Raw genomic sequence first — 17,268 nt, 5'->3', positions numbered from 1 at the left:
TTGAGGTAGTGTTCATGGTTTCATAGTCCATTCAGAAATCTGATGGTGGAGGGGAGATAGCTGTTCCTGAAACGTTCAGTGTGTTTCTTCAGGCCTTGATGAGAAGAGAGTATGTCCTGGGTGATGGGGATCCTTAGCCAGAGAGAGTGGTGAATTTATGGAATTCGTTGCCACAGGCAGCTGTCAAGGCCAAGTCTGTGTGTATACTTAAGGTAGAGGTTGATAGATTATTGATTGGTCAGGGCGCACGAAGGGATACGGGGAGAAAGCAGGTGATAGGGCTGAGAGGAAAATTGGATCAGTGGTGATAAAATAGTGGAGCAGACTCGGTGGGCAAATGACCTAATTTTGCTCTTGTATCTTATGATCTTATGGTCTATGGTCTTAATGTTGGATGCCACCTTTTTCAGGCATTGCTTTTTGAAGATTTCAAAATAAAAAGAAATCTCTTCACGAAGAAGGTACCACTTCTTTGGTATTTTCCATCCAAATGGGATTTAAAATTAAGTTGTGGAGTAAGTTCAAGACAACAATCAAAAGAGGTAATGAAAAGACCTAATGTGAATTCAGGAACGAGGCACTGAAGTAAAGGTTCAGCCATGATCTAATGCACAGCAGAACAGGTGCTAGGTGTCAAATTGCTCATTTAAGAATTATAGCTTAATACAGCAAGGAAACAGGCCCTTCAGCCCAACTGATCCAGGGCAAACATGGCATCCGCCCTGCTAGCCCCAGTTGCCCACATTCACCTCATAACCTTCTAAGTCCTTCCCTGACATGTGCTGTCCAAATGCCTATTGAATGTTTGAATTGCACCTACCTCAACCACATCCTCTGGCAGCTTCTGCTGTCTGCACTTTCATGAGCTCATTCAGAATCCTGTATTTGGATTCTTGGGTAAAGGATCAGGATGCATATTCTGGAAAGTCTACGTACTCACTTCAGCTGTGTAATGGCCAGAAGGTGTGGTGATGTCAAGTTTGGCAGTCTAGAGAGAAAGAGAGATGGTAATGAGGCCACCAGTCACATTCCAGACCACATTCATAATTACCGTTTAAAAGCTGTACACGTTCATAAGACATAAAGACCAGTCACACTTGCCACTGACCTTCACTGAGGCTCTATTGTGGTTCTCTTGTGCCAAGCTTGAGATGCGGAGATGCCACAGGCAGTTCAGTTGTTCCACAGCTTGATCCTGGTATAAGACCATAAGGCATAGGAACAGAATTAGGCTATTTTGCCCATGGAGTCTGCTGCACTATTCAATCATGGCAGACTTATTTCCCCTTTCAACTCCATTCTCCTGTCTTTTCCTCATAACCTTTGACACCTTTACTAATCAAGAACCTATCAACGTCTGCTTTAAATCTGGGTGCCATGGTAGCATAGAAGTTAGCGTAGTGCTATTACGGCTTGGGGTGTCAGAGTTGGGAGTTCAATCCTGGCACCCTCAGTATGGGTGTACATCCTCCCCGTGGAATACATGGGTTTCTTCCTGGTGCTCTGGTTTCCTCCCACAGTCCAAAGATGTACCGGTTAGTAGGTTAATTGATCATTGTAAATTGTCACATGGTTAGGTTAGGGCTAAATCAGTGGGTTGCTGGCGGCATAGCTCGAAGGGCTGGAAGTACCAATTCTGCACTGCGTCTCTAAGTAAGATAACTACCCAATGTATACCTGCATACCAACCCACAATTCAGGCACCAACAGGTACAGAGAGACATAGAATACAGAGAGATGAAACACGAGAAAGTCTGCAGATGCTGGAAGTCCAAAGCAACACAAACAAAATGCGGGGGGAACTCAGCAGGTCAGGCAGCATCGATGGAAATGAACAAACAGTCGGCATTTCGGGCCAAGATCCTTCTTCAGATTGGAAAGGAAGGGAGAAGATGTCAGAATACAAAGGTAGGGGGAGGGGAAGTAAGATAGATAGAAAGTGATAGGTGAAGCCAGGTGGGTGGGAAAGGTAAAGGGCTGGAGGAGAAGGAATCTATTGGGACAGGAGAGTGGAACAGAGGAGAAAGGGAAGGGGGAGGGGACCCAGGAGTAGTGGGAGGGAGGGGGTTGATAGCCAGATCATGAAATAAGTGAACAAGGAGAAAATTACTACTATAATTTGTTAACAATGACCATGAAACTATAAGATACAGAAGCAGAAAAATGCTTCTCAGGTAGAATTTTAATTATACTTCAAGAAGATACTTACTGTTTGATAATGCTTTCTCCTTCTGAAGTACATTTTGCAAGTACAATGCTTGTGTATTTTATTACCTATCTGTGATGTACCAAAGTGAAGCTTTATTTGATACTGATGAAAGGTTTGTAAATTCTGTACCAAGTTTAACTTATAATTTCTGGAGTATTTATCTCCTTTGGCAGAAAGCTTTCTTAAACTCCTGCTGCTTATGGTTGGAAACCTGCCCAAACCAAGAAGATTTTTCATTTTAGTTTTAATTTTACAGACTGGCAATTGATTATTTTTATTTCTGCTGAAGCATGAACTGCCTGGCTATCTGGTTAGCCACAGGTGCTGTTAGCCTTCATTGGGATACAGTGTAAAAAAACAATCTTATTTGCAGGTTTTCCAGTGACCTAGTCCTTGATATATGATTAAATTTCATAATGAGCTTGCAGTTACTGTCCCTACATAATGTGTACACTTAGTGCCGCTTAATTAGCTAAACCTGCTCTAGAGTGGTGTGTGGAATGCACTGCCTGAGTCAGTGGTGGAGGCAGATACACTAGTGAAACTTAAGAGACTACCAGACAGGTATATGGAGGAATTTAAGGTGGGGGGGTTATATGGGAGGCAGGGTTTAAGGGTCGGCACAACATTGTGGGCCGAAGAGCCTGTACTGTGCTGAATGATTCTATGTCTGTGTCTGTGTTAATGCAAATATCTAATCGGCTAACCACCTGACAGCAACTCAGTGCATAAAACCATGCAGACATGGTCTCAAGACATTCAGTTGTTGTTCTTATCAAACATCAGAATGGGGAAGAAATGTGATCTAAATGTCTTTGATTGTGGAATGATTGATGATGCCAGATAGGATGCATTGAGTATCTCAGAAACTGCTGATCTCCTGGGGTTTTCATGCACAACAGTCTCTAGAGTTTACAGAGAATGGCATGTAAAAAAAAATGCATTCCAGTGAGTGCAGTTCTGTGGATGAAAATGCCTTGTTAATGAGAGATCAGAGAACAGCAAGACCGGTTCAAGCTTGACAGTGACACAACCAACCGTGTGTTAACAACCGTGGCGTGCAGAAGAGCATCTGTGAATGCACAACATGTCAGACCTTGAAGCAGATGGGCTACAGCAGCAGAAGACCACGAATGTACACTCAGTGGTCACTGGAGTTAATAGAGTAATAGAGTGACCACTGAGTGTACATGTAATGTCTTTTCATCAACAGTGACTGGAAAATTCACAGGAACAGAAACCAGTACTAATTTTTTTCCCTTTCCATGAAATAGGAGAAGAATTTGGCCATTTGGCCCATCGGACGGCTCCACCATTCAATCATAGCTGTTTTATTTTCAACCCCATTTTTCTGAACTCAAAAACTTCTATAGATGTACCATGAAGAGCATTTTGACAGGCTGCATCACTGTCTGGTATGGTATGGCGAGTGGGCCGCTACTGCACAGGACTGAAAGAAGCTGCAGAAGGTTGTAAATTTAGTTGTCTCCATCTTGGGTACGAGCCGACAAAGTACTCAGGACATCTTCAAAGAACGGTGTCTCAGAAAGGCAGCGTCCATTATTAAGGACCTCTAGCACCCAGGGCATGCCCTTTTCTCCTACTGTTACCATCAGGTAGGAGATAGAGAAACCTGAAGGCGCGCACTCAGCCATTCAGGAACAGCTTCTTCTCCTCTGCTATCCGATTTCTAAATGGACTTCAAACTCTTGGACACTACCTCACTCTTTTAATATATATTATTTCTGTTTGTTGCATGATTTTTAATCTATTCAATATACGTATAACTGTAATTTATTTATTTATTATTGTTATTTTATTTTGTATTTTTTCTATATTATGTATTACATTGAACTGCTGCTGCTAAGTTAACAAATTTCACGTCACATGCCGGTGATAATAAACCTGATTCTGATTATGATAACGCATATCTCCTTTATCAATCTAGAACCTGTTAACCTCTGCCTTAAACAATCCCAATATCTTGGCCTCCGTGGTCTTCTGTGGCAACAAATTTCACAGATTCACCATCCTCTTGCTGAAAAAAATTATTCCTCATCTCAATTTAAAAGGATCGTCCCTTTATTCTGAGTCTATACCCTCGGGTCCTGAACTCTCCTACTAATTCTCTTCACATCCATCTGTCTAGGCATTTTTGTTATCTAATGGGTTTCAGTGAGATTCCTCCTTATCCTTCTGATGATTTGAGTACAGGCCCAGGGACATCAAATAGAAAAGAAACCATAGAAAAACTACAGCACAGAAACAGGCCTTTTGGCCCTTCTTGGCTGTGCCGAACCATTTTCTGCCTAGTCCCACTGACCTGCACACAGACCATATCCCTCCATACACTTCCCATCCATGTATCTGTCTAATTTATTCTTAAATGTTAAAAAAAGAACCCGCAGAGAGTGTGTACCCACCTCGTCTGGCAGCTCATTCCATACTCCCACCACTCTCTGTGTGAAGAAGCCCCCCCTAATGTTCCCTTTAAACTTTTCCCCCCTCACCCTTAACCCATGTCCTCTGGTTTTTTTCTCCCCTTGCCTCAGTGGAAAAAGCCTGCTTGCATTCACTCTATCTATACCCATCATAATTTTATATACCTCTATCAAATCTCCCCTCATTCTTCTACGCTCCAGGGAATAAAGTCCTAACCTATTCAACCTTTCTCTGTAACTGAGTTTCTCAAGTCCCGGCAACATCCTTGTAAACCTTCTCTGCACTCTTTCAACCTTATTTATATCCTTCCTGTAATTTGGTGACCAAAACTGAACACAATACTCCAGATTTGGCCTCACCAATGCCTTATACAACCTTATCATAACATTCCAGCTCTTATACTCAATACTTTGATTCATAAAGGCCAATGTACCAAAAGCTCTCTTTATGACCCTATCTACCTGTGACGCCACTTTTAGGGAATTTTGTATCTGTATTTCCAGATCCAAATAAAGGTTAACCTTACGGGTTAAGCTTTTCATTCCTGGATCATTTTTATGACCTTTTCACTGGACCCTCTCCAAGGCCAACACACCTTCCCTTCGATATGGGGCCCAGAATTTCTCACGGTGTTGCAAATGTGGTCTGACCACTGCCTTATAAAATCTCAACAGTTCATAAACACAAGAGATTCTGCAGATGCTGGAAATCCAGAGCAGCATGCACAAAGTGCTGGCGGAATTCAGCAGGTCAGGCAGCATGTATGGAGAGGAATAAAATGTCAATGTTTTGGGCTGGGACCTTTCAGGGGATTGGAAAGGAAGGAAAAAGAAGCCAGAATAAGGAGGTGGAGGGCAGGAAAGGCTTTCAGGCTGGAAGCTGATAGGTGAAGTTAGATAAGGGGGTAGGTAGATGGGTAGGAGAGGGGGGATGACTTGTGAAGCTAGGAGGTCATTTTCCCCCCTTCCCCTTCTCTCCTTTCTTTTTGAATTCCCTCTTCTCTTCTCCTTACTTGCCCATCACCTCCCTCTAGGTCTCCTCCTTTTATTTCTCGCCGATCCACTCTACTCTCCTATTAGATTCTTCTTTAGCCTTTTACCTTGTCCACCTATCATTTCCCAGCTTCTCACTTCATCCTTCCTCCCCGCTGTCCCCGTCACCTGGACTCATTTATCACCTGTCAGCCCCACCTTCACTTTGTCTTCCTATAAAAATAACTCCAGCTGCAGTTCCTAGAATAAAGGTATTAAACATTAATGTTCCACCCTACCCCATCTTCTTATTCTGACTTACGCCTTTCCAGTCCTGATGTTGGGTCTCGTTCCGAAACATCAACTCATGATTCCTCTCATAGATGCTGAATACTTCCAGCAGTTTGTGTATGTGTTATTCAGCAGTACATCCTTTCTTTCATGTCTTAGTCTCCCTGTCCATTGTGGCATACTGTCTTAATGCCTCCTCTCGCATCACCTAACAACCCACAGACTGAGATTATTTTGGCTCCGAGGCACACTTGAACAGTGATTTTCCACATTATGATTTGTATGAAGTTATTGCATTTAACTCCATAATCGAATGCTATAAAAATGTCAAACCATGTACACAGCATTGATTCTTTCTGCACTGAAGGGCTTGTTCATCTGTCAAAGAAGTGTTCACTTGTACCCTGTTGGAATACATCTGTAAACTTTTGATGCTTAGAAAGAAGATCTTTGTAAGAATGTACATAACTACAGAATTAACTTTGCAGGAATGAACTCTTGCAGTTGAGATTTCTGTAGAACAGGAAGCTGTTTTTTAAATTTGCTGTAAAGAGCAACGGTCGTACAAGATTACTTAATGTCATTTCCAGTACACAAGTGAACAAGATAATTTTTACTCTGGATCTAATGCAGCACAAAAAAGCTCAGCAAGTTAAAAAAAAACATAATAAATATAAATACATAGATAGCTTATATACATAGATTTTTTGTATGACCATAAAGTGATGCTAGATGCAAGGGTGTCTGTACATAAGGTGATGCTAACAGGAAATGATAAAGTAGTGGTATGAAGGGTGTGTTTGGGTGGGTTAGTGGGTGGAGGCGTTGATCTGTCTTAATGCGTTGGGAAAATAACTTGTTGAGTCTGATGGTCCTGGCAAGGATGCTACGTAGCCTCCTTCCATGAGCAGAGTGGGTAGGATTTTTCATGATGTTATTGGCACTTTTCCAGTACATTTATGTATACAGTGGCATGCAAAAGTTTGGGCACCCTTGTTCAAAATTTCTGTTACTGTGAATAGCTAAGAGAGTAAAAGATGACCTGATTTCCATAAGGCATAAGGTTAAAGATGACACATTTCTTTAATATTTTAAGCAAGAAAACTTTTTTATTTCCATCTTTTACAGTTTCAAAATAACAAAAAAGGAAAAGGAAAAGGGCCCGAAGCAAAAGTTTGGGCACCCTGCATGGCAGTACTTAACGCTTTCTGTAGCCAGTCTTTCAATTCTTGTTTGGGGGATTTTCGCCCATTCTTCTTGGAAAAGGCTTCCAGTTCTGTGAGATTCTTGGGCTGTCTTGCACGCACTGCTCTTATGAGGTAAATCCACAGATTCTCGATGATGCTTAGGTCAGGGGACTGTGAGGGCCATGGCAAAACCTTCAGCTTGCACCTCTTGAGGTAATCCATTGTGGATTTTGAGGTGAGTTCAGGATCATTATCCTGTTAAATAAGCCATCCTCTTTTCATCTTTGGCTTTTTTACAGATGTTGTGATGTTTGCTTCCAGAATTTCTATTTTAACTTCATCAGTCCACAGGACTTGTTTCCAAAATGCATCAGGCTTGCTTAGGTGTTCCTTTGAAATTTTTGAATAGAACTTTTTGGCCACAATGAGCAAAGGTATGTTTGGAGAAAAAAGGGTGCAAAATTTCATGAAAAGAACCCCTCTCCAACTGTTAAGCACGGGGATGTTGATCATGCTTTGGGCTTGTGTTGCAGCCAGCAGCACGGGGAACATTTACTGGCAGAGAGAAGAATGAATTCAATTAAATACCAGCAAATTCTGGATGAAAACATCACACCGTCTGTAAAAAAAAAGCCAGAGATGAAAAGAGGATGGCTTCTACAACAGAATAATGATCCCAAACATATGTCAAAATCCACAATGTACTACCTCAAGAGGCACAAGCTGAAGGTTTTGCCATGGCCCTCACAGTCCCCTGACCTAAAGATCATCGAGAATCTGTGGGTAGACCTCAAAAGAGTAGTGCATGCAAGAAGGCCCAAGAATCTCACAGAACTAGAAGCCTTCTGCAAGGAATAATGGGCGAAAATCCCCCAAACAAGAATTGAAAGACTCTTAGCTGGTACAGAAAGCATTTATAAGCTGTGATCCTTGCCAAAGGGGGTGTTACTAAGTACTGTCATGCAGGGTGCCCAAACTTTTGCTTTGGACCCTTTTCCTTTTTTGTTATTTTGAAACTGTAAAAGATGGAAATAAAAAAGTTTTCTTGCTTAAAATATTAAAGAAATGTGTCATCTTTAACTTTATGCCTTTTGGAAATCAGGTCATCTTTTACTCTCTGAGCTATTCACAGTAACAGAAATTTTGACCAAGGGTTCCCAAACTTTTGCATGCCACTGTATATGTCTTTGCTGGCAGGTAGGCTGGTGTATGTGATGCATTGGGCAGTCTTGACACCATTTGTAGAGCCTTCCTGTCTGCCACCGTGCAGTTTCCATACAGTCGCCTAAGATAGAACGGTAGCTACACATCATTGATTCTTAGTATAAAGTTCATGCATAGTTAACTACTAGTGATTTGCAAATACTGTATGTAGTTTTGGAGCTGGTGGAGGTCGTTCAACTCGTTGACCCTATTCTGCCGTTCCATGGTAGATCAGATTGAAACCTCAACATCTCATTCCCACGTATTCCACCCCTTGCTTCTCAAGTATATGCCTTAAAAATATTCTGCTTCTGCTATCTTTTGAGCAAGAGAACGTTAAAGACACTTGATCTTCTGAAGAAATTCTGCCTGCTCTGTCGTAAATGAGTGACCCCTTATATTTAAAAAGTTACTCCATTCTCAATTCTCCCAAAGAAATGCTTCATCTTACCTTCAAACAGAGTACGCGTGCAGACAATGAGGCAAATTAAACCCATATGGAAAATGTCTTCCAACTCTCACCTGATAAGTGCCAGAATTCCATATCTAATACTTGATTCTTGGTTATTTTCAGCCTGAAATCGTGATGATAATTACAAGTAATGTTTACGTGCTGAAGGGTATTGCCAGAATTTTATGAGTTCCCTCTGGAGTTCATAATTTTTTAAAAACTATTCAGGCAGTTAACTTGCAGTTCAAAAATATCGAGGCAAGTGCCATGTTTGGATCAGGTGGTTCAATTCCATTAAAATTATAGCAGCCTTATGGAGGGTAGATGGTGGTTGAATTAAGACCATGTGAAGAATCCTGAAGTGGTAAAGTTACTAGGATGACAACCACAGTCTGGGACATTGATCCAGAAACGAAATCCCTGTGACAGCTGGAGAACGAAATTCTATTTATTAAATAAAAATCTGGAGCTTAAAATAAAATGTTGGTCCCAGTATTGGTAACCATCAAATTGCAGCACCGTGGTTTAAAAAAAACCTCCTCGTTCACTGCCATATTCTGGAGAAGGAAATAATATTAGGGACCTTCTGTACATAATAAAGTTGCTGCTGAGTGTTTGTTCATAGTCTTCTGCTACTGTAGTTAATCCAATTCAAGGTTCAAGTACATTCAGAGATGCTCCTCTGCACACCACTGTTGTAACATGTGATTATTTGAGTTACTCTGACCTTCCTGTCAGATTGAACCAGTCTAACCATTTTCCATTGGCCTCTCTCATTAATGAAGTGTTTTCACCTGCAGAACTCACGCTCACTGGATTTTTGTTTGTTTTTTGCACCATTCCCTGCAAACTCTAGAGAGTCGTATGGTGAAAATCCCAGTAGATCAGCAGCTTCTGAGATACTCAGACCACCCTGTCTGGCACCAACAATCATTGCATGATCAGAATCACTTAGATCATATTTCCTCCCCATTTTGATGTTTGGTCTGAACAACAACTGAACCTCTTGACCATGTCTTCATGCTTTTATGCATTGAGTTGCTGCCGCATAATTAGCTGATTAGATATTTGCATTAACGAGCAGCTGCGCAGATGTTACTAATATAGAAGTCACTGAATGTATATGTGCCCTTTTTATTAATGATAAAAATGTTGGCAGAAGTTCAGATGGTGATGAGAGGTTGTACAGGAGCGAGATATTCCACTTAGTTGGGTGGCGTCGCAGCAGCAACCTTGCACTCAATATCAGCAAGACCAAAGAGCTGATTGTGGACTTCAAGTAGGGTAAGACGAGGAAACACAACCCAATCCTCATAGACGGATCAGAAGTGGAGAGTGTGAGCAGTTTCAAGTTCCTGAGTGTAATATCTGAGGACCTGACCTAGATGCAACCTATTGATGCAGCTATAAAGAAGTCAAGACAGCTGCTATATTTCATTAGGAGTTTGAGGAGGTATAGTTTGTCAACTAAACCACTGAAAAACTTATACAAATGTACTGAGTGGCAACATCATCGTCTGGTACGGGAAGGGGGTGGTGCTACTGCACAAGAGCGAAGTAAGTTGCAGAAACTTGTAAAATTAGTCAGCTCCATCATGGGTACTAGCCCCCGATCTAGGAAGCCATGGGAGCAGTTGGTGGTTGGTCGTACAAGCAGCTGATTCATATCGCAAGTCCTGGTTATGTGACCATTGATGCCAGGCAGACAATCTCTGAAGAGTATTGATAATGGCTGGGGTCACCTGTTTTGTAAAGACACTGCCCAGAGGAAGGCAATGGCAAACCACTTCTGTAGAAATATTTGCCAAGAACAATCATGGTCATTAAAAATACGAAATAACAGATTTATAAACTGTGAAGTGATGCAATGAAAATAATGAAGAATTGTGAATGGGGCAGCATAAATAGGAACAGCTTCATTTCAGGAGTAAAGAATTGATATTAAAGGAATATCTAAGAGTAAATCAGAGGTTCCTAACCTTGGTCCATGGCATAAAAAAGGTTAGGAACCCCTGGAGTAAATAGAGTTAAGAATAGGACATATTTAAATAAGATTTGTAGGTTATGAACTGTCCAACCTGAGTCTTTCTTTTAATCACTAAAATAGTTGCAAAAATGAACATTTGGAATAGGAACTGGAATTGGGTTATGGTTGTCACATGTGAACTGGAATTGGCTTAATACTGTGCAGTGAAAAGCTGTACTGTCCATACAGATCAAATCATTATATAGTGCATTGAGGTAGACAGAATTTAAATTTAAAAGAGTAGAACAATTATAATCAAGTAAAAGGTTGGCTTATTTGTCACATGTAAACACACAGTGATATTCGTCATTTGTGTTAAATCAAATCAGCGAGAATTGTGCTGGACAGCCCACAAGTCACTGCACTTCCAGTGCCAACACAACATGCCTACAACTCACCAACCTTAAATGAACGTCATTGAATGTAGGAGGAAACAGGAGCACCTAGAGCAGGGGTTCCCAACATTTTTTTATATAAGAACATAAGAAATAGGAGCAGGAGTAGGCCACCCGGCCCATCGAGCCTACCCTGCCATTCAATAAGGTCATGGCTGATCTGTCCATAAACTCAACTCCATCTACCGGCCTTTTCCCCATAACCCTTAATTCCCTTACTATGTAAAAACCTATCTAACTGTTTCTTAAATATATTTAGTGAGTAAGCCTCAACTGCTTCCCTGGGCAGAGAATTCCACAGATTCACCACTCTCTGGGAAAAACAGTTTCTCCTCATCTCCATCCAAAATCTTCTCCCCTGAATCTTGAGGCAATGTTCCCTAGTTCTAGTCTCACCTACCAATGGAAACAACTTTCCTACTTCTATCTTATCTATCCCTTTCAAAATTTTGCATGTTTCTTATAAGATCCTCTCTCATTCTTCTGAACTCCAGAGAGTATAGACCCAGGTGACTTAATCTCTCCTCATAGGTTAACCCCTTCATCCCTGGAATCAACCTGGTGAACCTCCTCTGCACTGCCACCAAAGACAGTATATCCTTCCTGAAGTATGGAGACCAGAACTGCACACAGTACTCCAGGTGCGGCCTCATCAGTACCCTGTATAGTTGCAGCATGACCTCCCTGCTCTTGACTTCAATCCCCCTAGCAATGAAGGCCAACCTTCTGTTTGCCTTCTTAATAACCTAATTAATAACTTAATAATATGATGGAGCCTTACCTTTAACTTAGGGGCCCGTGGATCCCAGGTTGGGAACTCTTGGCTTAGAGGAAGTCCACACGGTCACGGGTAAAATGTACAAACTCCTTACAGACAGTAGTGTGAATAGAATCCTGATCTTACAGCTGGTGAGTATGTGGAACACACTGCCAGGGGTGGTGGTATAGATTAGGGACACTTAAGAGGATCTTACATGGGCACTTGGATGAAAGAAAAATGGAGGGCTATGTAGGTGAGAAGGGTTGGATTGGCAAAAGCTCAGCACAACATTGCAGGCAAAGGGCCTGTACTGTGTTGTTGTGTTCTATGTTCTGAAAATAATTAGGATATTTGGTATTAAATCCTCTGCCCTTTTCTAATCCTCTTTCAGATGAAGAAACAGTTGGGTGACAACGAGTCAATTACACAGGATGTGGTGGGCAATGCCCACATTGAAAATTATGCCTACAAGATGTTCCTGTATGCAGATACTGAGGATCGTGCAGGAAGATTTCACAAGTAAGTCTTGCAAATGTGCTTTCTAGAAAGGGAAGACATAGGATGCACTGTGCCAGCAGATTTCACTTTGATGAATAATTGTGTCTGAAGTTCATGAAATCACTGATCAAAGATATTTTCTACATGTTCTACCATTTAATGTGATATTGGGTGATCCACCATAAATTCCATTTTCCTGTAGCAGCTCCATATCTTGTTTTTTTTTACATTTGGAAGTATGTTGACTGCAATGAATGAATGAACCTCCAGAGCTCTTGGAAAAGAATTTCAGATATTCATTTAGAAAGATTTAATCCCTTATTTTGTGCCTGCAACCCTCTGTTCTACATTTGTCAGTGGAGAGTACCATTCTTCCTGTCCCAACATGCAAAAAGAGTGCAAAAAATAGTGTGGTAGTGTTCATGGTTTCATTGTCCATTCAGAAATCAGATGGCAGAGAGGAAGAACCTGTTCCTGTAATGAATGTATATCTTCAGGCTCCTGTACCTCCTCCTTGATGGTAGCAATGAGAAGAAGGTATGCCCTGCATGATGGGGGTCCTTAATGATGGATTCCATCTTTTTGAGGCATTGCCTTTTGAAGATGTTCTTGATGCTGAGGAGGCTAGAGTCCATGATGGAGGTGGCTGAGTTTACAATACTCTGTAGCTTTTTCCAATCATGTGCCTGGCCCCTCCATACTAAATGATGACACAGTTTAAAGAATCTTTATCCAGCTTTGCTTTCACCACTAATAAGACCAAAGAGTAAAATTAGGCCTTGTCGCCCATTGAAACTGCTCCACCATCTCATCATGGCTGATTCATTTCCTTCTCAGCCCCAATCTTAAGCCTTCTCCCTGTAACCCTTCATGCCGTGACTAATCAAGAATCTATTAACCTCGGCCTTAAATATACCCAATGACTTGACCTCCACAGCCGCCTGTGGTAACAAATTCCACAGATTTACCACTCTCTGGCTAAAGAAATTCCTCATCTCTGTTTTAAGTGGGCATCTCTCTGTCCTGAGGCTGTGTCCTCTGGTCTCAGGCTCCCCAACCATAGGAAACATCCATTTCGCCATGTCCACTCTATTGAGGACTTTCAACATACAATGGGTTCTGTGAGGTCTCCCTCATTCTTCTGAATTGCAGTAAGTATAGGCCCAGGGCAATCAAACACTTGCCATATGATAAGCCTTTCAACCCCAGTACCTCGACTGTTAAAGTCCAAAATCTTGATGATTTAGCAGCACCTGAGATGCCAAGAACAGCTGGATGCATTAATTATGTTTTTGATGGAACCTACCATCTGAAACAGATTTCCACTATGTCCACTGTTTCATCAGCTAATGAAGGAAGAAGTTCAAAACAGTTGACAAAAGCATACAGTTTTATCATAAAACGTCTGTGATTTGTTTACAGTGTTCCTGTGATGAATAAGGATTGAATCTGAAAATTGAATTGAATTGACTTTATTTCTTATATCCTTCACATACACGAGGAGTAAAAATCTTTACATTACGTCTCTATCTAAATGTGCAATATGCATTCATAGTAATTTATAATAATTTGTAATAAATAGAACAGTCAATGTAATATAGAGAATACTCAAATCAGTGTGAGTTCATTAGTCTGATGGCCTGGTGGAAGAAGCTGTCCCAGAGCCTGTTGGTCCTGGCTTTTATGCTGCGGTACTATTTCCTGGATGGTAGCAGCAGGAATAGATTGTGGTTGGGATGACTCGGGTCCCCAATGATCCTATGGGCCCTTTTTACACACCTTGTCCTTGTAAATGTCCTGAATCATGGGAAGTTCACAACTACAGATGTGTTGGCCTGTCCACACCCCTCTCTGCAGAGTCCTGTGATTAGGGGAGGTACAGTTCCCATACCACGCAGTCATGCAGCCTGTCAGAATGCTCTCAATTGTGCCCCTGTAGAAAGTTCTTAGGATCTGGGGGCCCAGACCTGTCTTGCTCAACTGTCTGAGATGAAAGAGGTGCTGTTGTGCCTTTTTCACCACACAGCCAGTATGTACAGACCATATGAGGTCCTCGATGATGTGGATGTCAAGAACTTGAAGCTGTTTACCTTCTCAAACCCAGAATTTATTGGTGTCAATAGGGGTTAGCCTGTCTCCATTCCTCCTGTAATCTACAACCAACTCCTTTGTTTTTGTGACATTGAGGGAGAGGTTGTTTTCTTGACACCACTGTAACAGAGAGATGACTTCTTCCCTTCAGGCCACCTCATTATTGTTTGAAATAAGGCCAATCAGTGTAGTGTTGTCAGCAAATTTAGTTAGCAGATTGGAGCTGTGGGTGGCGATACAGTCATGGGAGTACAGAGAGTAAAGGAGGGGACTCAGTACGCAGCCCTGAGGGACTCCTTTATTGAGAGTCAGACAGTTGGAGGTGAGGGAGCCCACTCTTACAACCTGCTGGCAATCTGACAGGAAGTCCAGGATCCAGCTGCACAAGGCAGGGTCAAGGCCGAAGTCTCTGAGCTTCCTGTTGAGCCTGGATGGAACTATGGTGTTGAATGCTGAATTGTAGCAGTGGCTCTACATACCGTCCTAACACATCTGGAGAAGAATTGTAGGACAACTGTGAATGGTTGTCTTGCTTAACTCCAAGACTGAGCGTGCCTTTCCCAACAAGTTGTTTGATAGACACAAGAGATTCTGCAAATGCTGGAAATCCAGAGTAACACACACAAAATTCTGGAAGAACTCAGCAGGTCAGGCAGCATCTATGAAAATGAATAAATAGTTCTGTGCCAAGAAAATTTTATTGGGACTGGAGAGAGGAAGTAAGATGCAGGGATAAATACAAGTTAAACCATGATCAGTGCAAAACAGCAGAATGGTGCAGGACTAGTGGTGTAATCCAAAGTATTCTGACTGGTTGCACTACTACTTCATATGGATACTCGAATATACAGGAATGCAAGAGGCTGCAGTGAGTGGTGGGCCTAGCCAGTTTCATCATGAGTTCAGCTCTCCTGTACCTATCACCTCTCAGCTTCTCACATCATCCACACTTCCCCTACCCACCCAGCTTCCCCCTCACCTGGTCTCACCTGTCACCTGCCAGTTAGAACTCCTCCCCAACCTCCACCTTCTTATTCTGACTTCATCCTCCATCCTTTCTGGTCCTGATAGAGGGTCTTGGCCCACAATGACAACTGATCATTCCCTTTCATAGATGCTGCCTGACGTGCTGAGTTCCTCCAGCATTTTGTGTGTGTGTTACTCTCTCAGTTAATAGGTAGCTTAGAGGTTTCATTTATCCAAATGAGGTGCCAAGCCTCCAAATCTGCCTGGTGACATAGATCTGAATCTCAAAGGATTCAAAGTATATTTATTATCAAAGAGAAATTATAACAACCTTGAGATTTGTCTGCTTAAAGGCAGCCACGAAGCAAAAGACCCGAAAGAACCCAATTTAAAAAAGAAAGACCAACACACAATGCGCAGAGAACGAGAAAAAAAACACAAACCATGCAAACGACAGAAGCAAGCAACAGCATTCTGAACCAAATTGAGTCCATTGATCCAAATCCCCGAAGCCCCCTGAATGGCCCGAAGCAGTTCTCGATCTCTCCAAATTTGCTTGGCGCCTAGAGCGATCCAACCTCACACCCAGATTAGGTGGATGGACATTGAAACTCCTCTCTGAATCACTTGCTCCACCTCCATCTCCGACAGTGTCACCGTCTCCATCTCCGACACTGTCTTGAACACCTGACGCTTTGGCTTTGCAATGCATCAGTGTAGCTCATCCCTCAAGTCAGCTTCGCCTTTGCTCACCTCTTCATTGTTTGCTGTGGTAATTTACCACAGTTTACCTCAGAAAAAATGTTATTACTGATGTTTTCAGTTGAATTTCTTGCCTTTTGAACTACTGATAAGCTGTCAACCAACTTAAGATCATCATCTTAAACTGGAAGGTTTAAAATACCTTTTCCTGCTTTTTAGCAGACACTATTTATTTTCATCAATGTCACTTGCTGCTGCCCATAATATAAAGACTCCAAAGATTTAGTAAATTCCGTGTCATGTATTGGACATATCATAAAAAATCATAAATCCACAAGACAGCAGAGGAGAATTAAACCACTTAGCCCACTGAGTTTGCTCCACCATTCCATCATGGCTGATTTATTATCCCTCTCAACACCATTCTCCTGCCTTTTCCCCGAAACCTTTTTTCTTGTTAGGAGCCACAGTACCATTTAAAGAGTAGCTGTGGGTCAGCATACCCTTGAATACTCTGAGACTTTGTGTAATGAAGTATATTACTTTCAAAAATTGTTCAAAAATAATTTCTTCAAGATCAACTTGTTCAGTAGGAACAGTGAATAAGCTAAAAATAGAAGTAGACCCTTTGTCACTTAATCTCTGCTCTGCTTTTAGGTAATGCCATGGCAAATTTTCAGCTTGTACTTCCATATTGTCTCTTTCCCTTAGTGAATGACATACGCATTGATGCCACTTCATTAGGTACATCTGCTCATTAATGCAAATAGAAAATCAGTCAATCATAGCGGGAACTCAATGCATAAAAGCCATCAGACATGGTCTGGAGGTTCATTTTTTGTTCAGACCAAACATCAGAATGGGGAAGAAATGTGATCTAAGTGACCTTGACCGTGGAATGATTGTTGGTACCAGATGGGGTGGTTTAAGTATCTGAAACAGCTGATCTCCTGGGATTTTCACACACAACAGTCTCTGGTGTTTACAAAGAATGGTGTGAAAAACAAAAGAAAAAAATTCAGTGAGTGGCAGTTCTTTGGGCAAAAATGCCGTTAATGAGAAAGGTTAGAGGAGAA

The 17,268-nt window shown here is 41.7% G+C and overlaps 1 protein-coding gene across 2 annotated transcripts in view; it reads left to right on the top strand.

The window, feature by feature from the left end:
- vta1 (vesicle (multivesicular body) trafficking 1) overlaps window positions 1–17,268 on the top strand; it is a 348,619-nt gene that overhangs the window by 147,396 nt on the left and 183,955 nt on the right. For both annotated transcript variants that reach the window (XM_063055463.1, XM_063055462.1), the window contains one exon: window positions 12,327–12,454. In XM_063055463.1, the coding sequence (XP_062911533.1) occupies window positions 12,327–12,454 (128 nt within the window). The remainder of the gene's footprint in view (window positions 1–12,326; window positions 12,455–17,268) is intronic.

This window comes from Mobula hypostoma, chromosome 8, assembly GCF_963921235.1.
Source record: "Mobula hypostoma chromosome 8, sMobHyp1.1, whole genome shotgun sequence".
Taxonomy (NCBI): domain Eukaryota; kingdom Metazoa; phylum Chordata; class Chondrichthyes; order Myliobatiformes; family Myliobatidae; genus Mobula; species Mobula hypostoma.
This window is presented reverse-complemented; position numbering and strand designations above follow the sequence as displayed.